Source organism: Vanellus vanellus (genome assembly GCF_965231255.1).
Source record: "Vanellus vanellus genome assembly, chromosome: Z".
Lineage (NCBI taxonomy): Eukaryota > Metazoa > Chordata > Aves > Charadriiformes > Charadriidae > Vanellus > Vanellus vanellus.
In genome coordinates, this window is record NC_138908.1 from 30349059 (window position 1) to 30373586 (window position 24528).

General features: G+C 44.6%; 1 protein-coding gene across 1 annotated transcript; it reads right to left on the reverse strand.

The window, feature by feature from the left end:
- Positions 1 to 5259: 5259 nt before the first annotated feature.
- On the reverse strand, positions 5260 to 23615 carry RGMB (repulsive guidance molecule BMP co-receptor b). The gene is made up of 3 exons (XM_082498108.1): positions 23425 to 23615; positions 20192 to 20703; positions 5260 to 6266 (listed from the first exon to the last, which is right to left on the reverse strand). The coding sequence occupies exons 1-3, from the start codon at positions 23543 to 23545 to the stop codon at positions 5598 to 5600; spliced, it is 1302 nt and encodes a 433-aa protein (XP_082354234.1). The 5' UTR covers positions 23546 to 23615; the 3' UTR covers positions 5260 to 5597.
- Between the last annotated feature and the right edge of the window lie 913 nt (positions 23616 to 24528).

Below are 24528 nucleotides of genomic sequence, written 5' to 3' on the forward strand. Positions count from 1 at the left end.
TGCTCCTCTGCAGACTTCTTACATACTTTGTGTCACTGGACAACGTAAACAGTCTCGGAATTAAAGGCCAAAATTAAGATTAGAAGCCTTACCCATTATGATTCCACTCAATCACTTCTTTCCTCTTTGTCCCACAACTTTTGCCTTTTTTTTTTTTTTCCCCCCGTTCTCTTGCATAGAGCTGCTTTGAGGAGGGAGACGGGACCAGTACAGAAAGTACGGGGTGGCCTTGTTGCCTTCTTCAGGTATGCTTTCAAGAGAAATCAAATATTGAACGTTTCAGTGTACAGGCCAGGCCAACGCTACACGTGTGAGGCTTTCAGAGGCCAAAGTGTATCCATCGGTCAGGCCAGGGAGACAGCTGTGGTGCTGTGCAGGAAATGCTGGGTTGGCTGGCTTGTCTCCAGCACATATAGGTAGTCCCTGAATAGGAACCTAGGCTGGAATTTAAAATGTACCCATCAGGGCATTTATTTGATAATAGCTCCCAGCTATTACGGCACTGGCACTGATGTGAAAGATCAAGGCAGAGGAGGAATTTTGACTTGGCTTTCCCAAACTCTGGCAGAATGCTTACCACCACTACACTATAAACAACTCTTACCATCATCTGCCAAACCTGAGTGAGCAGGTCAGGTACCTGCCAAAACAGTCCTGCAAGTAAACCAGAGAGACAACCAACATGCAAATCTGGCTAGGGTGCAGGTACAACCCTCAAGAATGTATTTGTTTTCTCTGCTCAGCAGCAAAAATACAGGTTCCTCAAGGGACTTAACGGCATTAAGAAGAGAGAAGTAGAGATCCTAAAGAAACGTCTGGGTTCAAGCTGAGAAGGCTTTACTGTGTATCCCATTTTTGGATTTAAAGACCTCACACACCAACTAGACATACAAAATCTTTTGTAGACTCAGCCCTCAGCACATACTACAATCAATGACACATGTGCGTTTCATGTATATAATGGATTATTCTTCTACTGTTATGGTGTAGAAAAAAGTTGAAATTAAGCTTTAAAACTGCAGTAATAGTGAAAATAATTCCTGTAAGTAAAAGTTATTGGCACTCCACATATGCCACATTAAGTCCTTTTTATATCTAGTTATCAGTTCTGTTACATACCCCCGCATGTATCCAAAGTCTGTAATCAACCTTACTGTTAACAGCTAATTTACTATCAGCAGCTTTCAATTTCAATGCAGAGTAATTTACAAACATAGTCAGATTAAAAGAATTCTCAATCAGATCAAATGGGATTGTTTTACATCAGCATCACCATAAATTTACCTGCATACTTGTACTTGATCTGTGGCTATGTTGGTCTCAAAAAACGAGCTAATTAATGAGTGATAAAATCTAATACACACCATTGACCCACACAATCTTTGTTTGTTTTGAATAAAAATGGGAGACAACCAGCAGCACAATACAGAGAATGCTTATCTTGTAAATAATAACACACAATACCTTCTAAAAAAAAAAGGGAGTCATTACTAGTTACGTCTTGGCATTGTATAGATAGAAGTCTTTAATAGCTGGAATAGGGAAAGACAGAAAGGAATATAATTTATATCAGTCAAGACACAGATGGGCATTAAAATAACCCAAAGCATGAAAATTTCAGTGTAAAACACCACAGTTGTACTTACATGAAGAAAATGAATGCAAGATTTGAAACTGTGCTACGAGTCTGTCAGAAGAGAAGAAAGCCACAAGTCACCTAGTAGACACGTTTTGAAAAGAAGCCTAACAAAACTCTCTCATTAGGCAGTGCAAGCTTGCAATTTGCTTGCTTTCACTTTGGGTGTATGTAAGTAAATAGCCACTTGCACATCCTCAAAACCCATAAAACAAATGCATGGTATCCAAAATGCCAAGGTAAGAGAATGTAAATAGCTGGTGATCTGGCAGTCCAGCTGCAGTTTGAAACGCGCTACTAAAGGGCCCTAAGAACAAAAGCCAGGCTGTTCTCCGACCTTGCATTCTCTCAAGTTGTGTTCCACTTAACAGGTGCTCTATGCAGATTACTCTTCCAGACAGGCTTTTCAGGAAGAGAGAAAAAAGGAGTTTTGGTTTGGCAGTCAGTTAGGCATACTATTTCCTTCTTTAATGCCCTTGTTTAGGAGCCGTATGTACATACAAAACAAAAGATTAAGCACCTGGTTCTCTGCCCAGTTCTGTGACATGCTTCCTAGGGAAGTTGTCAAGACTCCACAACAACAGAGAACTATTCTCAGCTGCTGGTAAGAGCTCTGTTAGCACAGGATTAGGAAATACTCTGGTTAGAAATGCTCTAGAAGATTAATAACCTTTTGAACAAGCCACTAATATCCAAGGCATCCGCTAACTTTTTTAAGACAAAGGCCAACAACAGATAGTGTCAGTAATAGCTTACGAGTTGTTGCATTAAAATACTGATGATCATGCTATATTGCCTTCTACAGAGTTTTGTGGTGGTAGGTAACACCTTTGAAAGTAAGCTCTTACAGATGCAATGGCCGCCTTCTGTATACACTAAACATATACATATTTAAAGCTCCTGTTGTTTTCTACAGTCATTTCCATAAAGCTTTTCAATGATGTATCTACCACGTAAGAATGTTCCTCTCACATGCACCTCAAATTCTAGCTGTAACACAAGTTTAGCAAAACAACAGTCAACATCGCGTTTATTAGGTCTATCTTTCTTCGTATGTATCTGTTTTAAGTTTTGGCACTTTCAATTTACCTTCACATTGTGTGACTAGCCCCGTGGCTGAAATACTACAGCTCCCATGTATACTTAGCAGATCAACTTGTTATACAAAGTTCTGTAATCTTATGGACTCTTGTATATCATCTATTCTTTCAATGGCTCAATCTCTTCTTGTTTTACAGCAAGTAATTTTCTCTTCCAGGGTTCTTCTGGTCTGCGAATTCTCTAGGAACTTTAAAAAAGAATTTTTGTAATGCCTCTCAAATGCAGCAATATCAGATCACTATATTAAAGCTCTGCTAAATACCTCTGCAAACACTGCAAAGGAACTGTACAAGTGGGATCCTGAGGGGATGGTTCCTGCTGTTGGTTTCCCACACACTGTCTCTTCAATAAACTGGCCCGGTTTGCAGCTGCTGGTCATAAATTTCACTACACAGCTTATTTAGCAGAGGGGAAACAAGAATCTGCAAGGAAATATGACGACTGTACTCAGAACATTCCTATCCAACAAGCGATGGCTAGGAGACAAATTGGGGCTTTATTTATAGATTGCCTGCCCAGTATGTGGCCCACACCCCAATTTCTCTGCACCCACCAGGGGTCACTAACACCACATTACAGGCTGCACCTCAGCAGGGTAGGCAACTTTATTCTTCTATCATAATAATTTATTTACACACTGCACAGCCACTCTTTTACACAAACATACACTTATTGGTATATTCATGAACCACATCTAAAAGGTTTTGCAAAGCCTGACACATTGTGGGGTTTCCAAGCATGAAAAAAAATATATAATCTGTACTCTTTTAAAAAAGACAGCCATTTGGAGGGCCTGTGAAAAAAAGCACTCCCTCCAAGCTTAAGTTGTCTCCAGAGACTATTCACTAGCTTCAAAATATCCACATGTTTGGCATTAACTAAAGCTCTCTTGGTGATGGCAGACTTCAAGAATGAACATGTGCAAATAACATTTTCTCAAGAAATCCCACAGCAGGAACAAGAAAATGGAAAACTCTAAAGAGGAATTACATTTCTGAAATATAATTTATCTGAGAGGCTCACAACTCAATGCTAGTATACATATATATAGGGTATATATGCATATACATACAGGATCCAGGGACAGAGGAAACTAACTAGTATATGGTGCCTGCCCAGTAAGTATGTGCACCACTGCAAGCAGCAATAGATTCATCCATCAGCTTTCAGCCATGTCAACTTTAAATACAGAGCATTGATGAGGACATTCAGCCACATGGAACAGGGAGAAACCTGTCACCATCAGATGAAACCACAGGAGCCACATTATCAGACATATCATAAATCCACAAGTCTAACTCATTTGAAATGGCACCATCAGACAGCACAGACAGAAGCAGCTGCCAATAGTCCAGTCTAAAAGAAAGTTTTACTTTTAGCCTTAACTCAGTTCTGACTACTTTCATCTCAAGTGTTCCCTGAATAACACCTGTATGCAGTTACCCATCCATTCAGGGAATTAATTAGTTTCTTTGAGAAGACTACCGTTGTCCTTACCAGCCAACAGTCCCTAACCAAGCCAAGAGTCTTCATAAAAACTAGAAGCATTCACTCCATGAATGAACTCTGTCTCCCTCCATCAAGGCAAACACTAGCTCAAGTTTGCTTAACAAAGGCAAGTGCCATTTGAGTCTTACTCAGATAGCACTTCTAATATATCAGTCCAGCCTCAGATGAACAGTTTTGTAAGTGAAATCACAGAATTGTCTAAGTTGGAAGGGACCTTTAAGATCATCGAGTCCAACCATCAACCTAACACTGACAAAACCACCACTAAACCATGTCCCTAAGCACATGTCTGTGTCTTTTAAAAACCTCCAGGGACAGCAATGCCACCACTCTCCTGGGAAGCCTGTTAAATAAGCCCATCTTGGAGCTGGGTTTATTGTAGCATGCATTAGAACTTCCACTTCTTGCAGGAGATTAAGGCACTAGTAAAACCAATCTTCAGGCCACCAGATCATTCTTCTCCTAGCTCCTCAGTAAAAGTAGTCAGAGCCTGCAGCCTTACTCCCCTCCTCCTTCTGAACGCATAGATAGAATTAGCACCTAAGCAAGGGACAGAACTCAGGCTTGTGATTTCTCCAGTCTGTATTATCGAATGATTTAACCCTTGAGGTTAGAGGCAGCTGCAACAGTTATGTTACATGCTTACACAACTAGACCATTAATATCTTTTAAAATTATCTCTCCAGTGGTTCTATAAAGCTACTTAAGTCTCCAACTCATTCCCTTTTCTTCTTTTGAAACTCATTACATGAATCTAGGAAATGTCAGAATTACCAAGAATGTTATGGTCATCTGAGCTAATGGGAAGCACTTCACTCTCTCCCTCCAAAGAAGGGATGGCCATTTATTTGAGGGACAGAATACAATTCCATTCTTAATGATTTTAACTAGTGAACCCAGCAAATCACCAATGCCATTACAAGACAAGAGACACACTGTCTCTAGAGTAAGAGAAATTATAGAAAAAACCCACAAATTAATGCAGTTAAAAAAAAATCTGTTAAACCAAGTAGTACTTAGAGGGAGCACTGAGTATTTATATACATGTTTATATATATAATACATAGTTACTCAGATACACTCATAAATATTTAATATATAAAAAATAAAGTGCTTTCTATCAGGTCCCAGTGCAGGGACATTATAAAACATTTCACCAACTGCAAAACAAATAGATACAAAGAATACTACATCAAACATACACGAAAACAGTTAACACAATATGTACACTCTGGTGGGTGTCCCGAGATAAAACATCCCTTCATATACATGGTATATACATATATACTCATCTTTACTCAATATATTATGACAATATATATTTCAAAACTTTGTTATAGACAAAAAAACTCTACAAAAACGCAACAAGGACGAAGCACACAAGTCCAATACCGACAAAGAATTTGCTACCCTTGCCCACACCACCACCTCCACTGCTGGGAAAGATATGCCAGTGCTCTTTTCTGGGGTGCAGTGCCTCCACATCCTGCAAGGCACTGTGAGCAGCAGCCGTGAAATTTGCATCACCAGTGGTGAGTAGGTCAAACACACATGAGTAAAAATAGATGTCCTTCACCAGCATCTTCTCATGGCATTTGGTGGTGGCAGTTTCCAGTGTGTACACTGACCAGGGATGAGCAGCACCACTCTGAGGGAGCAACTGCCCCATGACAGGCAACGGTAAGTGGCCACTATCATCAATACGTTCACTTGAAGGGCAACCATTCACACACAGCTGCAGATCCTGGCTCTCCTCATAGGCCATAACCAACTCTTGAGGCATGCGAATGGCCAATGTTAAGTAGTGCCCAAGCTGGCGTATATACACCGTGGTCCCAATGTACCTGGCATGCATTTCGACGTATTTGCCACTGACTTTCTCCACAATTTGCAAGCTCTTGGTGTTCCCATCACCTCCACTTGTCGTACCATCAACAAAAGCTGCAGGCAAGTCATCAGTCACTGCTTGATATACCTTCTGATCTGTACAGTCTTGGTATGATTTAAAGATAATAGTTATCTGGGGGTGGGGAAGGAAAAAAAAAAAAGCAAAGTTAGTGGAAAAAAAATCATCATTTCAATCCCTTTTACATTTTGCAGCTGAACATATCTGGACTGCCCACTGCCTCAGAGCTTGATAGATGTCCCCAGTACCTGCCTAAAGTAAAACAGTTTGTACACATGCTTAAAGCAATATTTTACCAGATGGCAAATGTTAAATTTGTTCTTAGGTTGGCCTGGAAGCAAGACTATTAGCATGTGGCAACAGCCACAAGGTCAGGAAAGGAAAAGGCTTTATATTTAATTAAGCATCACAACAACTCCCTCCTGCCTGATGTTTTTTTAACACTTTGGAATGCAGTCACAAAGTGTAACTGCCAAGTCATTCCCACAATGCTAGCCACTATGACAAAACCAGAATGAGACACTGCAAAATCACAGAAAGGTGCAAGGGAACTCAGCTTCTCCCACTCATAACGTTCTGATCACTCATTTTACAGCAACAGTATGACCCTTGTCAGGGTACTGTACACTTGTTGGATGTGTAGCCAGGATTAGCTGTGTGAGGCTACTTTAAAAGCACTGATGTATTTAGTGCTTTATCAGCCACCAACACAACATGCAGCGAGATGAGAGATACATGACCAGGAAGAACAACTGGCTACTTCATAAAACAGTTAAGCAAGGCACCTGGCAAAATTTATCAGGAAGCAGCCATCAAACTATTCTCTCCACAGCTTCCTCTTCTGCAAGAATGGAATGCACACAATTTCAGAGACAGAGTGAGAACAGAAGCCTTCACCCTAAGGCAAGACTAACAGGAACACTGCACGCTCAATGAAGGCTGAATAACTATTAAGTGAATGAAGGCCTCCACATACCTTGCAAGGATGCTCCAAACAGAGAATCAATAGAGACCATTAAGACTTTCCAAGGACATAGAATCACAGAATTTCTGAGGTTGGAAGGGACCTTTAAGATCATCAAGTCCAACCATTAACCTACCCTGACAAAACCACTTCTAAACCATGTACCCAAGTACCACAGCTACCCTTTTTTTAAACACCTCAGGGATGGCAAATCCACTACCTCCCTGGGCAGCCTATTCCAACGTTTAATAATCCTTTCAGTGAAAAAATGTTTCCTAATATCCAATCTAAACCTCTGCTGACATAATCTGAACCTATTTCCTCTCGTCCTATCACTTGTCACCAGGGAGAAGAGACCAACACCCACCTCTCTACAACCTCCTTTCAGGTAGTTGTAGAGAGTCATAAGGTCTCCCCTCAGCCTCCTCTTCTCCAGGCTGAACAACCCCAGTTCCCTCAGTTGTTCCTCATAAGGTTTGTCCTCCAGACCCCTCACCAGCTTGGTAGCCCTTCTCTGGACATGCTCCAACACCTCTATGTCCTTCTTGCAGTGAGGGGCCCAAAACTGAACGCAGTACTCGAGGTGAGGCCTCACCAGTGCCAAGTACAGGGGGATGATCAGTTCCCTAGTCCTGCTCACCACACTATTCCTGACACAGGCCAGGATGCTGTTGGCCTTTTTGGCTACCTGGGCACACTGCCGGCTCATATTCAGCCATCTGTCCAACACTGCAGCTTAAAACATTAGGTTTGGATATTGTATTTTCTGTCGTATAACATCCATCTAACCCATAGGCCAGATCAGTAAAAGCAGAGTTCTGTAAAGTCTCCTTCCCTTATCACCCACTCCTACCTCAATCCCACGCCCTGGTACTGAGAGATAGTCAAGAGCTTGTTGCAAAGGGAGATGACGCAAATTTCACTGCAAAGCTTTCTCTGTTTAAGTTCTCAAGGTAACAGAAAGCACTGAATAGTGAAAAAGGTTATTTCAAATTTAACATGTGTTATATGCGTACAGGTACCTATAGTACTTTTTAACTCTGGCTGGGTTTTAAGAATGGCCTCACAAAGCTGATTATGCATCACTCTTTATGGACTATAAACTAGCTGACCTTTCTAAACCTAGGACAGAGAAACCCAAATGGCAGAATCTTCACATGAGGAAAGCCTTTTTCAAAGCTACCAGTATCTGAGCCTTATTCTCTAGGCACGTACAGAGCTCTTAAGATACTGCAGTGAGGAACTCTAAAAGGTGAAAATAAGGTTGTTCCAGAGACTTATCTAAAGATACAATACACAAACATCAGCTACACAAAGAGTACTAAAAAAAAACCACAGCCCCACCATTCAACGTGCACTTGAAATATTTCATCTTGGACTTCATCGTCTCACTGCTACTCATGCCAGTAACAATATCCTCACCGAGTTTTAGGACAAGAGGTAACGGGCACAAACTTGAATATAGGAAGTTCCATCTTAACAGGAAGAGGAACTTCTTTACTTTGAGGGTGGCAGAGCGCTGGAACAGGCTGCCCAGAGAGGTTGTGGAGTCTCCCACTCTGGAGACACTTAAAACCTGCCTGGACACCATCCTGTGCAACCTGCTGTAGGTGACCCTGCTTGGATTAGATGATCTCCAGAGGTCCCTTCCAACCCTGACCATTCTGTCATTCTGTGAGTGTACTGATCACAAAGAACGCTTAAACCCCACTGCACATGCAAAACCTTTCAAGGATGGTGTTACTGAGCTACCAAAGTGAAGTTTCTAGAAGACCTTCATGTATTTGCAGAAGATGCCTGGCTTGTGTGCCTTAAACGAAACCAACACTGAGTTCTTGTACTAGTCTTCATTAGTGCCAAAATGCAATTACAGTGCTCTAGGTCTGACTATATGTTGCTATTTTACTACGCATTTCATAGCATCACAGAACCATTTAGGTTGGAAAAGACACTTAAAATCATTAAGTCCAACCATTAACCTAACACTACTAAGGTCCCCACTGTTTTTTAACACCTTCAGGGATGGTGACTCAACCACTTCCCCAAGTAGCCTGTTCCAATGCTTGTCAACCCTTTCAGTTGAAGACATTTTTCCCAATATCCAATTTAAACTTTCTCTGGTGCAACTTGAGGTTGTTTCCTCTCGTCCTATCACTTCTTACTCAGGAAAAGAGACCTACCCCCACCTCACTACAATCTCCTCCCAAGTTAACTGTAGAGACCAACAGGGTCTCCCCTCAGTGTCCTTTTCTCTAGACTCCACAACCCCAGTGCCCCCAGATGCTCTAAATGCTTCATCAGCTTTGTTGCTCTTCTTCGGACATGCTTCAGCACCTCAATGTCTTTCTTGTAGTGAAGGGCACAAAACTGAACACAGTATTCGAGGTGCGGCCTCACCAGCGCCAAGCACAGGGGCGTGATCACTTCCCTAGTCCTGCTGGCTACACTATTTCTAATACAAGCCAGGATACCATTGGCCCACCTGGGCACACTGCCGGCTCTCCACCAGGCAGCTTTCCAGCCACTCTTCCCCAAGCCTGTAGCACTGCATGGGGTTGTTGTGACCATGTGCAGGACTCAGTACTTGGCCTTTTTGAACCTCATACAATTGGCCTCAGCCCATCAATCCAGCCTGTCCAGATTCCTCTGTAGAGCCTTCCCACCCTCAACCAGATCAACAGTCTGGCCCAACTTGGTGTCATCTGCAAACTTACTGAGGGTGCACTCAATGACCTCATCCAGATCATTAATAAAGATATTAAACAGAACCAGCTCCAGTCCTGAGCCCTAGGAAGCACCACTTTCAAGCAGCTGCCAACTGGATTTAACTTCATTCACCACAGTTCTTTGGGCCTAGCCACCCAGCCAGGTTTTTACCCAGCAAACAGTACACTCATCCAAGCCACGCGCAGGCAGTTTTACCAGGAGAACATTGTGGGAAATGGTGTCAAAGGCTTTACTAAAGTCCAGATAAACAACCTCCTCAGCCTTTCGCTTATCCACTAAGCGGGTCATCTTGTCATAGAAGCAGATCAGGTTTGTCAAGCAGGACCTGCCTTTCATCAACCCATGCTGACTGGGTCTCCCAAGGGACTCTGTCAACCAGTCTCCTAAACAGGCCAAAGTCTGTCCTCTGGAAGTCCAAGGTAGCAGTTCTGCTAACTCCCCTTCTTACTTCTCCGAGAACTGAAAACTGTATTATTTCATGATTGCTGTGCCCGAGACAGCTTCCAACCATCACATCATCCACAAGTCCTCTGTTTGCAAACAACATGTCCAGCAGGGTGTCTTCCCGAGTTGGCTTATTCACCAGCTGTGTCAGGAAGTTATCTTCCACATGCTCCAGGAACCTCCTAGACTGTTTCCTGTCTGCTGTATTGTATTTCCAGCACACATCTGGCAAGTTAAAGTCCCCCACGAGAACAAGGGCTAGCAATTGTGAGACTTCTCGCAGCTGCTTATACAATATTTCATCCAACTCTTCATCCTGGTTGGGTGGTCTATAACAGATTCCCACCATGATACCTGCCTTATTGGCTTTTCCTCCGATTCTTACCCATAAACACTCAACCCTATTGTCACCATCATCAAGCTCTAGATAGTCAAAACACTACCTAACATACAGGGCTACCCCACTGCCTCTCCTGCCTTGCTTGCCTATCACTTCTAAAGAGTTTATAGCCATCCATTGCAGCACTCCAGTTGAGTCACTCTACCATGGTTCCGTAATTGCAACTATATCATAGTTTTCCAGCTGCACAATGGCTTCCAGCTCCTCCTGTTTGGTGCCCACAGTATGTGCATTGGCACAGATGCACTTCAGTTGGGCTACTGATCCTGCCACCTTTTTCTGGGGGAGAAGCCCTAATTAATATGTAACTGTTCTCAGGCACTTCCACAGTTTCTAACACATCAACAACCCTTGTGTTTCTGCTGCCACATGACTTCCATCCCCTACCTGCTCTGAGGTACTGTGACATTTCAAATGTGCTGCACCATTCTCAGCACACTGTGGAGCAGACTGAAGGACCTCGCTAACACACCATCCCTCAAACATTGGCATACCGCCCCATGCCTTATCACTCATGAGACCGGTTTTATCCCTTTCCCCCTTCAAATCTAGCTTAAAGCTCTTTCAATGAGTCCTGCGATCTCTTGTGCAAAGGTCCTTTCCCCCTTTCCCCAATCTGTCATAGAATCATAGAATTTCTGAGGTTGGAAGGGACCTTTAAGATCATCAAGTCCAACCATTAACCTACCCTGACAAAACCACTTCTAAACCATGTACCCAAGTACCACAGCTACCCTTTTTTTAAACACCTCAGGGATGGCAAATCCACTACCTCCCTGGGCAGCCTATTCCAACGTTTAATAATCCTTTCAGTGAAAAAATGTTTCCTAATATCCAATCTAAACCTCCACTGATATAACTTGAACCTATTTCCTCTCGTCCTATCACTTGTCACCAGGGAGAAGAGACCAACACCCACCTCTCTACAACCTCCTTTCAGGTAGTTGTAGAGAGTCATAAGGTCTCCCCTCAGCCTCCTCTTCTCCAGGCTGAACAACCCCAGTTCCCTCAGTTGTTCCTCGTAAGATTTGTCCTTCAGACCCCTCACCAGCTTGGTAGCCCTTCTCTGGACACACTCCAACACCTCAATGTCCTTCTTGTAGTGAGGGGCCCAAAACTGAATGCAGTACTCGAGGTGGGGCCTCACCAGTGCCAAGTACAGGGGGATGATCAGTTCCCTAGTCCTGCTCACCACACTATTCCTGATACAGGCTAGGATGCCGTCGGACTTTTTGGCTACCTGGGCACACTGCTGGCTCATATTCAGCTAGCTGTCCACCAACACCCCCAGGTCCTTTTCCGCCAGGCAGCTTTCGAGCCACTCCATCCCAAGCCTGTAGTGCCGCATGGGGTTGTGACTCAAGTGCAGGACCTGGCACTTAGCCTTGTTGAACCTCATACCATTGGCCTCAGCCCATCGGTCCAGCCTGTCCACATCCCTCTGCAGAGCCATCCTACCTTCAAGCAGATCAACAGGCCCGCCTCTCTTACTGTCATCTGCTAACTTACTGAGGGTGCATTCAATCCTCTCATCCAGATCATTGATAAAGATATTAAAGAGAACAGGCTGTATACCAGCAGGCCTGGCGTCGTATTGACCGACCCGTGATCAGAAAACCTAAAATTCTGCCAGTGACACCCAGCTCAGAGCCAGATATTAGCTGGGTTTTCCTGTTTTTTCCAACATCATTCCCTGCAACTGGAAGGACAGAGGAAAAAACCACTTGTGCTACTGATCCCTTAACTAGTGGTCCCAAGGCTCTGAAGTCTCTTTTGATCTCCCTTGGACTTCTTATTGCAACTTCCATCACTGCCTACATGATAAAGCAATAATGGATAATAATCTTGAGAGCTGTATCAGGGTAGGAAGTTTTCTTGTAACATCTTCAACATGGTCTAGTCTTTCCACACCAAGACCCAAGTCCAACTCCTGTATCTACAAATTCAATTTCAAGCATTCAAGTCTTCTACTACAGGCAAAATTCCTGAGGAGAGTTCAGACAAAACCTGCCTAAGAATTAAGACTTCACCCAGACAGTAAAAAACAAAGATATGAGGTACTACATGCAAGGTGACACTACTTAGTGAACAGGCAGTGACTATGAAAAATCTGAAGGTTGTTGGTTGTTCTTTCGATTTGGTTGTTGTTGTTTTGGTTTTTTTTTAACATAGAAAGACAGAAGGTTCCTATCCCTCTATAGACAGATTTTGATCTTGCCTAGTTTTACTTAGGATTTTACTGTAATAGTCCCCAAGTCCATTTTCCTCCCCAGATATTTGTCGTGACTGGGTTGTACTTTCAGGCAAGGGCTTGTATCACGATGCAGAATCTACCTCAATACTGCTGAAGACCCAAGGTGCTACTAAAATTCACGGACCCACCCCAATTACTACTCCAAGCACATATGGCCACAATATACATCTTGGAAAGGTTACAGTCAGCATTTAGGTACATAACAAGGAAAGCTAGTTAGAGGCAGGGAATGTTGATTGCAAATATGTTATGCAAGTTATTTAACAACTGAATACCCAACCAGTGGAATATGTGCACTGAAAGAGTGTCTCCACAATGCTTCTTATGACATGAGATTTTGAGCTATTTTCCTAACAGAGAGCAGCAGGGAAGCAGAGAGATCCCGCTGTGCGCCTATCTAGTAACATGTAAATCCATATAAAGAACAGTAGGTCAGGGAGACTGCTGAAATGGCACTCTGATGCAGCGGAAGAACCACCTTGCTATCCATGCTTCTCAGCTTTATCTATGCATAGGTCTGCATGCCCTACCTCATGCCTATCATCATGACAAAACATGCAGATACTCTCCTCATGCACAATTTCAGTCTACGGAAAAAGACAGGGAGGGATGTTTAAAGAAAACCACAGCCCTGATGTTTTTCTAATGATTTCATCAAGCACTGGAGAAAAGTTAGGAGATGTTTCAGCAAGAAGTTTTATGATACGAGATGAGTGGTCTATCAAATATCCCTGGGAAGCCTGCAAGGGACTTAACAAGTGATCTCTGAAAGCCAGCTCTTAGAAGTTCATAGGTAGATAACTGCATAGCATACATGACATTTCTAAAGGGGTCTTACAATGCCATCCAAAAGCTTTTAGAGTTTATACACACATATAGGAAAACATAGACTTGAATGCACTAACCTTTCAATCACTGACACCAAAAATGTTACAGCTTCCCTTTCCAGAGGCCTGCAACAGGTGTGAAGCATGTGAGTTTATCTCAGAAACCAAGCATCACTCATCACCTAACTAAAAAATCAGCCTATGCCAAAAGGTGAAAGTAGAAAGATTTAGTAAGGGAAAATCATAAGGACTCATTGTAAAATTTTGATTCAATAGCCTCATTTCAAATTACATCATAGGCTAGTTCCTTTTTATATGCATAGCAGGTCTTCCGGGATGAAACAAAACTGCAAGTTGTATTACAAATGCTCAGTCCATCAGACAGCACTAGGCATCACGCAAAGCAGGATCTCTTCATGTTTCTGTCCATATACCCGTGCCTTCATGGTGCACCATTCGCTGAAGTCGATGTAGCTCAAGTGCATCAGCAAAAGATGTACATGCAAAAGCCACTTTGCTTCTTCCATGCATATTAGGGGTGGAGAGGGCATGGTGAGGGCAAATTGTCCAGGGAAGATTTAGGGACTGCCTCAGTAACACTACTGGGGCCAACTTCTTGGAAGCAAGAACGGCTGGGAGCACTACAAAATTAAACACAGTAAACCCTCTTCAGCCTGCTGTACTTCAGCAGCTTGCTTCTGTGGTACAGAAGCATACAAGAGATTTTACCACGACACATTCCAATTTCATGTCAGGGGAGAAAATGGGAAGGGAAGGTATGTGGATTCCGTGCAGAACAGAGAAATAAAGAGGAAGTCAACTTGAAAACAAGACAGTTGAGCATGAGATGACTTCCAGAAGGAAAGCCAAGATCACTCAGGAAAGTGTTTCTTGAATGCGGTTAAGCAAGAAGGTCACTGTTCATAAACCACTCTAGAAATCAATCTATTATTGATTAATTTCCAAACTACCCAGAACTTAACTATAGTTAAGCATCCTTCAACGGGAACAGCATCTAAAACATTCCACCTCCTTTTCTCAGGTGGACAACCCAAGAAGAAAGGTTCTCCACCCACACCTGCAGTGGGACTGTAAAACTTACACTGCAACAAACAGGAATGAAAAGCCTGTTTAAGTGCACAACATTAACATTTAACTCCAAATGCCATGCCTGAGAAAAAACTGCCACTTCTAATCATTAATGTATTGTCTGTCCTACTGCCCACAAGACACCTCCACAGGCTTTAAAGACAATCAGATAGATACTGCTGAGTATATTTGCATCTCTTCTTTGCTCTCCACCCCCTAAAAGCAGGCGTTGAAGGCACTGAAAATGTCTCTAACAGTCATCCAGCAGCCCCACAAAATGTCACAGACAAGTAAACAGTCTAATGCCTGACAAACTGCCACAGCTTACCCTACAAAACTACCTCTCGTAAGGCCAGGCTGTCCTGGACACCAGGAAAGACCGTTGTTTATCTTTACACCAGTGAAGCTCAGTAAGTTTGCAGACAACACCAAGTTGGGCCAGACTGTTGATCTGCTTGAGGGCAGAAAGGGTCTACAGAGGGATCTGGACAGGCTGGATTGATGAGCTGAGGCCAACTGCATGAGATTCAACAAGGCCAAGTGCCGGGTCCTACACTTGGATCATAACATCCCTATGCAGTGCTACAGGCTTGGGGAAGTGTGACTGGAAAGCTGCCCAGTGGAAAAGGACCTGGGGGTGTTGGTCAACAGCCAGATGAACGTGAGCCGAGCCAGCAGTGTGCCCAGGTGGCCAAGAAGGCCAATAGCATCCTGGCTTGTATTAGAAATAGTGTGGCCAGCAGGACTAGGGAAGTGATCACCCCCCCTGTACCGGTGAGGCCGCACCTCAAATACTGTGTTCAGTTTTGGCCTCCTCACTACAGGAAAAACGTCGAGGTGCTGAAGCATGTCCAAAGAAGAGCAACGAAGCTGGTGAAGGGTCTAGACCAAAAGTCCTGTGAGGAGCAGCTGAGGGAACTGGGGTTGTGTAGTCTGCAGAAAAGGAGGCTGAGGGCAGACCTTACCACACTCTACACCTGCCTGAAATGAGGTTGTAGTAAGGAGGGGGTCGGTCTCTTTTCCCAAGTAATAGGCGATAGGACAAGAGGAAACAGCTTAAGCTGCACCAGGAGAGGTTCAGATTGGATATTGGGAAAAATTTCTTCACTGAAAGAGTTGTCATGCATTGTAACAGACTGCTCAGGGAAGTGGTTGAGTCACCCATCCTTGGACACACCTAAGAGAGGTGCAGATGTGCCATTAGGGACATGGTTTCATGGGACTTGGCAGTGTTAGGTTTCTGGTTGGACTCGACAATCTTAAAGGTCTTTTCCAACCAAAATGATTCTATAATCCTATTATGTCCTCCAACAAAACTCTAATATGTACTACTTCTGAGAAATAAAGACAAATTCATCTTTACCTTAGACAGGATGTCCACAAAGATGAAAAAACTAATCACACATGCTCTGTTATCTGACGCTCTTACTTAGAAGAACAACTGAATGGTAACTGGAAGACAAATGTTTTAATATTAAAGGAGGCTAATTACACTGTGTCTAGTCTGCAACAATTTCCTGCAAAAATAGAAACCATGCTGCAAAAGATATTTAAATGTTTTGACTCTGGGAAAAGGAATACTTATACCCAATATTTCCCTAACATGCTAATACCACCAATTCCCAGGTTCAAAGCTTTATGCCCAGGAAATCCACTACAGTAACAGTTCTGTGGTTTTCTCCTTCTCTGTCCTTCCATTCACTCTTACCCTCAAGCTATCCACTGGGAAACACCAGGATAGGAAAAACTCCATTTCTAATTACTGCAAACAAGAAGGAAAGTTTTCCATAGGCAAGCCCAAGAATCTCTGCCTCATTTGCTATTCAGGGACAACTACACTAGTGATATCCAGAACACCTGTCACAGCAATGAAAGCCAATAAAGACTTTATATCCCTCCAAATAAAGCACACAAGAAATAAATAAAAAAAACCAACACACCTTCTATTTAATCCATCCTACAATACCCTTCATACCTGCTCCTGCTACAGCCCCTCGTAATAGCCATTTATCCTCAGGAAATCCCAAACAGACAGGGGAGCTCTTTATCTATAACTGGAGAAATTACACAAAAAGATGCCAGTGACCTATCCAAAACTCATACAGGAAGTCAGTCAGAAAGAAGAAAGGAAAAATTGAACTCAAGTTTCCCAGCTACTTGGTGACGATCCTTCATTCTCCATCTGGAAGGCCCTAGGATCCTATACCAAGCAGCATAAGCACATCACACAAGCTCAAAAAAACTGGATTTTCAAGTTTCAGCTAGACCACAGAACATACAATAGCTTTGCTCACCGTGAATAAACAGATGTTGTTACTATGGGCATCACAAATATGCAAAACACCTATAAACAAATTGCCAAGAGCATTTTGTGAATACACAACTCCCACAAGAGGATGTACCTTTCCAATTAAGGAATTAAAGGAAGACTTTTCCTGCTTTTCATACTTCCCTGCCAGATACGCCAGGGGGCGGGGAATGTACTCCTAGTCTTCACATTCTTCCTTAAAGTCTCCTGGCATTCTCTTGTCCTTTATGAACTTACCGGATAGCCCTCAGACTGGTGGGGTTACTCAAGTCTCATAGGTTTTGGAGAGAGAAGACAACTTACTTTACACAGAACGCTCCCTTCATTGCCCTTAACGCTTGGTACACAAGAAAGCTATAAGAAATTTGAAGGTAATAACTACCTACAAAGGCAAGCGATAGTATGCCCCTTTCAAAACCACACTGCATATAGTGTGAAGATTAAATATTCTGTTCCTACAGCTTAAAACAATTCCCCTAAAAAAGAGCATTTAGGAGAAACTAAATTTTCTACTCTTTTTGTCTTTGCTTTCATCAGGTCTGCTTTAGAGTGGATTAAGTAGGTTAGTTCCCAAATTTAGTATTTGCTTTGGCTTCTGCACAATTAAAGTTCAGCAGAAAGCTTCGTTATTATTTCCCATTAAACACCTATCTCAAATATCTGCAATGAAAAAGTAGCGAGACTAACAATGGTAATGTTCTGGAAACTTCTTATGAAGAATGTAGAAGACCTATTTGCACACTCTTAGCTGAGGAAAAAACACTATGTAGAGAAAAGTCACCGAATTTCTCTTGGTAGCACTTTAAAGGCGCCTTAAGCTACCCTGTGGCCAAAATCAGGAAAGTACACCCAGCAGCAGATAGTCCACCACCACAACAAAAAAGGAATACTTGCACAGAAGAATGTTACAGGAATTAAACTAGCAGCAGCAGTGTAGTTTAACAAGCCTTTTCTGAACCTTTTCTAGCCTGCTCCATAAAGAAATAAAGGAATCAAGAAGATGCATTAGAGATATGAAAACTTATCTTGCTAAGTTACTTGTACATTCAAACAACTTTCATCTTCTACAAACAAGTGTGCTGGTAAGTTTGATTACCTGCCAAATAAACTCAAGGACTGTACAACATGTAACAGATCTTAGCATTAGAGACATTTCTAATATCCCAGACCATACATCTTATTTCATTTAATTCCTTCTACATACTTAGCTGTACTTGCTCAACAGCAGTGATGTTAAGCCACTATTATAAAAGAGAAAAATGTATTACTGCTTTTTCCAGAATGACAAGTCAAACGCAAAAACATTGAGAATAAATAAAGACAGCAGGTTCTCACTTTAAAACACATACTTTCCCCCAGTATGTACAAGACATTTATCTCCTGAAGTTCTCCCCTTGGTTTGAGAAGAAGTATACCAGCATAACGTGCTACCACAGTGATTCATTTTCAGAATGTGGCTAAAGGGTAAGATAAGATCACCTATCTACTACCATCACGCCCTAGCCACCCACACAATTTGTACACAAGACAACTCTCAACTTTTTCCTCCAGAATTACCAGGAACAAGGAAACAAAGAACACCCTGCAAGACTTCAGCAAAACTGAATATGAAATGCAGCTTTTTCTTGTACTTATTTAAGAGTCTTTTTTTTTAAAAAGTCACTAGAGCAGATTTCAAGGGATCTAAGTCTCCTTTGCAAAGCTTACTCAGGTTAGCCTCGTTCCCTCATTTCTACTCCTCAGAACTCATTCACAATGCAGACTGTTCTTGGAACAGGCACAAGTTAAGAAAAGGTGATTTTGAAGTTCAGTGATGTATCAGCCCAATCTCTGGTTTCTGGCAAATGCAAAAATTTGCCTCACTCATACAAGCACAGATGTTAGTCAGTACCTCATAATCCAGCACAAATACAACAGCAAAACTGATTTTCACTTATTAATATTACTACACAGACATCTCCATGAACGATGTGCAGGCTCTAACCTACTGTGACCTGTATACACCCTGCTTCTAACACCAGTAATTAAAAACATATTTCCTAACTTCACAGTGAAAATTCTCCAATATTGATAGTCTTGAAACTGTGTACACATAGCCTGACATACCTTCTTGACACTACCACACTTAGAAAAGGCCATTTCACTCCAAAAAGGGAACGAGATACATGACAGTAACAGCTTCAAATGTATGTGTACGTAATTTCTTTTATTGATAGAAAGATGTCCCATTTTTCACCTGGGGCTCTGGAGGTAAATCTAAGGACACCTTAGCCAGGCTTATGCTCTATACCTTGCTTTCTTCCTACAGACACACTTGCTATCTGCCTTCCGCAGAAAGAGACAAATACTTTTCTTAAGGTAAGGAAATGGCATAAGCTATCAATATTAGCACATGTATTCCTTCTCGAGCCACCTCAAGTGGCCAATCTTAAGTCTCATCTGTCTGAAGAGGGACTTACACTCTCAGAATTTTCAGGCTGCTGCTTCTTTAGTAAAGCCAGGGTACTAACACCTTCTGGCAACCATCTGGCATCAATGCAATTTTTTGCTACCTCCTCTCTATTCTCCACAGTTCCCCTTCTTATCTTTGCTCTGAACCCTCACTGCCTTGGTAACTCATTTGTTGTGCCACTCTGACAATATTTTTTGTTTTCTACTGTTATGGCTATACAACTTAGAGAATTAATGAAAAGCAGAGACTTACACTTTTTCCTTGCTCCTTGCCTAGAATTTTTACTCAGTGCAGAGGCAGTCACAGATACTGCAATCCGATAACTGCTTTGAAGTGTTATATTTAGTATCCCGAAAGGATACTACATCTGTGGTGGGGAGAAGTACTAAAAAAAGGATCTGGTTTAAGTTTTGTTCAATTCTCAGAAGAGGCTAACAGTCTTAATTTCTTAGGCTACTGCATAGCAGATTCTCAAGCTGCTACACTTCTTAACTGTCAAGGGCTAAGTGACTTGCTCTATTGTCTTGGCCTTTTAATTCTGTATGCATGCTCAGTGGTAAAGAACAATCCATACCTTATTTGTAGCAGTAGCGCTGGATCCTGGGACCACAGGCACATTAGTCACTTGCACTGATAAGTAGTTATTGTCTATGAGGGGCCACGCGCCTTCCACTTTGCATGTCTGGAAGCGATCCTTAAAAGTCCTCAGATGAGGATCACCAAACAAGCCACAAAACAGGTAAGTAGGAGGAGGAGTCTTCTCCCCTCCTTGATGTTTTCTGGCTTCTGTGTGGCCACTGTAATTGCAGGGATCATGGGACAATTCAGGGTTGGTGGAGGATGTAGGTCCATCTTTGGAACAGTTTCTCTGGCTCATGAGGTCGCTGATCCCAAGCACCGCAGAATGGTAGACTAGGTTTCCACGGCATACTTTGGAATTGCGATAGGTACAGGCAGAATATGCTCGCAGGGCCTTGCAGAACTCCAAATCAAAGCCCTCAAGAGCCGAGTTTAGATGTGACGTTAAGGACACAAAATCGGTGGTGCACTTCTGGATTCGACAAGATGTTTGCAGCTGGCAGTCACCTACGCACAAAACATGGTAGAGAGAAATCAAGCAAACCTGTTAGATTGCAAACCTCATTCCACACCCACCAGGTCTGCAGAAAACAACCTGAAGACAACTTATAGTGCTCATCCATTAGGGAAACAATATATAATAGAGAAAAAGGGGTTGGGAGGCATATAGATACCAATACAGACCACCTCAAAGGCTGAGATGACCCATGCATGACTTAATCCATTACTTGACATTGTGTAGATGAAAATTAACAGCACTAACTCCTGCCAAGTATGAGCCCACCATTTCTTTCCAGATACCAAGGTGATGATGCAATTCTGTTGCTTAAGTTAATCACGTAGTCAATAAGCAGGTCTCCATTCAGTCTTTCAGTGCTTTACACAAGGTACTGAACTTTTAAACAGAGTTTTGCCCTTCAGAAGGATGTGGTAAAGGCTGCAAGCAATATACATTTAGACAAAACCAGACTGAATGAAGCAGAAGTCAAAAAGTTTCTCTCCTCGAAAGCCAGGGGGCGGGGGGAAGAAGGGTAGGGAAGCAGGCACGCCATACATTCAGTTTGCTTTATTTCCCTGGCAGTGCCACTGCTAAAACTTCACTGCTCGCTTTCTGGGACTAGCGAGTAGGAAAACCCACAGCTGCCTGAAGTGCAAATTGCCAGCTAAGGAATCCATACATTGCAACAACAGTACCTCTTACAGCGTAATTCAATAATAAGACAAGGGTCAAAGAAACCCTCTCCCCGTGAAAACCTGAAGTACTTATCAGAGGTACGTAACAGGTACACAGTTCAGTTTACCTGAACAAACCTGTCAGACCTTATCTGGTCACCTGATTTCTGCAAAGAAAGCATAATTACCATCCCAGCAAGAAAACTGGAGTTTTACAGCCCTCTCCTCCACAGCTCTCACTGTTGTGATCTGAAATCCTTCCAGATTCTCATGGCAGTTAACAACAGTCTTCTGCAGGCAACTTTTACACAAGAACTCATGAGCAGCAGAAACAAAACGAACAAGACTGAATGCTGCACTAAAGGAAACAGAGCCACACGATCCACAGGGGTTAAAACTAGGACAATCCCCAGTCAAAGGAAAGATCGGGTTCCCTCCCATCCAAAGAGCTGCAAACAGGCATAACAGAAAATGGACCTTCATAAAGAACATGGGCAAAACTTCATGCAATAGCTGTCCAAGCACCCAAAACTATTTCCTAAAAACATGCTATGCTTATTTGTTCCTTTTATGACCTGTAAAATTCAGCTGTGCATACATTAACCTGTAATTCCAAACTGTCACATAGCAGATTCTGACCACTACAATAACGCTTTCAAAGATACACGGAAGTGTGAAAAAAGGGGAAAATACAATATACCTAACATATTCTTTTGCCTCCCCTCAAACCTCTCTTTACAACATTTACCACTTGTTTTGTGCATCCTCAAACAGGGGTCCAGTCTGATTTTAACAGCCTAATTAAAATGTTCCTAAACCCTTGAGACATGATGAGTGGAAAATTGACTGAATAGTAATGCAGCGCTTTTCGTTTTTAAACACAGTTGTTTTCTGCAATTAATACAGTGATGAGTGGATGTTAGCAATTTCTTTGCTTGCCCCTTAGCTGACCCTCCTGTGAGTCAGTACTCACATGACTTACTCCGACTATCGGAAACATGAATTTATAAGGGCAACATGTTTTGCCAGTGATTGGTAGCTAATGCAAATCTCCTGTCAAAATCCCAAGACAACAAACTAAGAGGAAGTCTCTAACCTACACCCAAGCATGACCATGAGTAAGCAGTAAGTTTGTCACTTGATCTTTGTCCAATTGATATGAAGCTTTGTAAAAGAACGGGAAAAAAAAAAACAACCCTGATCAAATTCTGTGTTTTCAGACATGCAAATAAAGACCTATGCCAAACAAAACGACACAGGTAACGCTGGTTCAGAGCCTGACTTTCAAAGCATCAGAACTTTTCCTATATTTCCCTTCGGTTACTATTTGTGATAATATTTTAATCACATATGAATTAGTCTAGCTAAGCAAGTCTGTCAAGTTACCAAATAGTCTAATAAATCCGTTCCTCCGCACTTCAGGAAATTTTCTTGCTGCTTTCAGCGGATTCTTGGCACAGAGAAGGGTGGATGGATGAACAGCTATTTGACTAAAACCGGATGACTTCTCCCTACCATTCATTTCAGTAAAACCGTGAATACACGAAAGCGCCCTCACGCTAGAGGGAGACGTTGTCACAGCACCCCAACTGCTCTGCTCGGACGGCTGAGAACACCGACTCCTGCAGCGGGGCACCTGCGGCGTGCGGGGCACCTCCCACCCCCTCCCCGCTTTCCAACCCGCCAACCGAACGCCGGCTCCGCCTGCGGCAAGCAGAAAACAGCGGTTCCCCGCGCCTGCCAGTGGGCACAGCCCGGCGCTGCCCGGCCTCCCCTCCCGCCGCTTACAGGGCTGCATCCGCCATCCCACCCGCAGCCCACTGCCCCGCCCCCGCTGCCCACGCGTGGGGGGGGGACGACCACACCCACGCAGACACCGCTCGCAACCCCGCACCGGTCCGCGCCGCCCGAGCACCCAACAGCCCCCCGCTCCCCGCCACCCCCCTCCGGCCCTGCTCCCACCGAGGCCAGGCTGCGGCCGCCGCTGCACCACCGACCCCGGCCACAAGCGCTGCGGAACTCCCCCCCCCCTCCGGTCCCGGCCCGCCCCGCTACCTGAGCCCAGCAGCAACCCCAGGGCGGCGACGAGGCTGAGGGCGGCGAGCGACGGGCGGCGCGGCCCGCGGCGGCGCGGCGGCTCAGCCCCGGGGGAGCGGGAAGGCGCAGCTCTCCCCATGCCCGTCCATGCAGGTCCCCGGGCTGGCGGCGGGACGGGGCCGCGGCATGAGGCGGCGGGCGGGCAACCTCCTCCTCGCTGCTTTTTCCTCCTCCGTCTCCTTTTCCTTCAGCGCCGCGGCGGCGAGCGGAGGCCACCGGGCCACAGCGGGGCGGGCGCGGGGCGGCGCGGCATGGCGGCAATTGGAGACGAGCACAAAAGGAAGGAGCCGGTGAGCGGTCGAAGGAAAGCGGGCGGGCGAGCGGGCGGTGGCCGCCCGCAGCCCCGAGCAGCCCGCAGGCCCCGCGTCGCCCAGCGCACTGCGCCCGCCCCTCTGCCGCGCCCGTCCCGCGCCGCCCCCCCCCCGTCACGCCGCCTCCCATTGGCTCTCCAGCCTGTCCGACAAACACCACGAGTGCCGTCGGCGCGGCCGCGGCCGCGGCCCCGCCCCCCGGGGCCGGAGCTGATTCCGGTGGGGGAGTGTTCCCCCAGCTCCCCCGCCCCTCGCGCCTCGCCTAGCGGCGCAGGAAGCCCCTCCCCCGCCCGGCCCGTGGGCGGCCCCGGGCGGCCAATCGCGGCGGCGCCGGCGGGCGGCCCCCGGCGCTCCCCGCGGCGCCGATTGGCTGCCCCGCGGCACAGGCCCGAAGTGCCGGATGTCACCGCCAGGGGTCGCGCGCGGCCCGACCGTGTGGGGAGTGCGGGGTGGCGGCGTAGGGCGGACAGCGCTGCCGGCGGAGGGTCCTGCGCCAGGCGGGGGAGTGACACCTGCTGAGGGACGGGCCCGTCCCGGCGCGGGCCATACCCGCGGCTTTGCCATAGCAGCCGGAGGGTCCGCAGGCCGAACGGGCGGTGCGTTCCCACCTCCAAGGGCGCCCGCGGCAGAGAAACGGCGGAATGAAATGGACGGGAAGGGAATACGTTTTAGGCACAGAGCAGGAAAAACTCCGTAGTACCCCTGAGGTGGGGAGAAAGTGGGGAGCACGGGCAGCCTCCCCTCCCCCGGG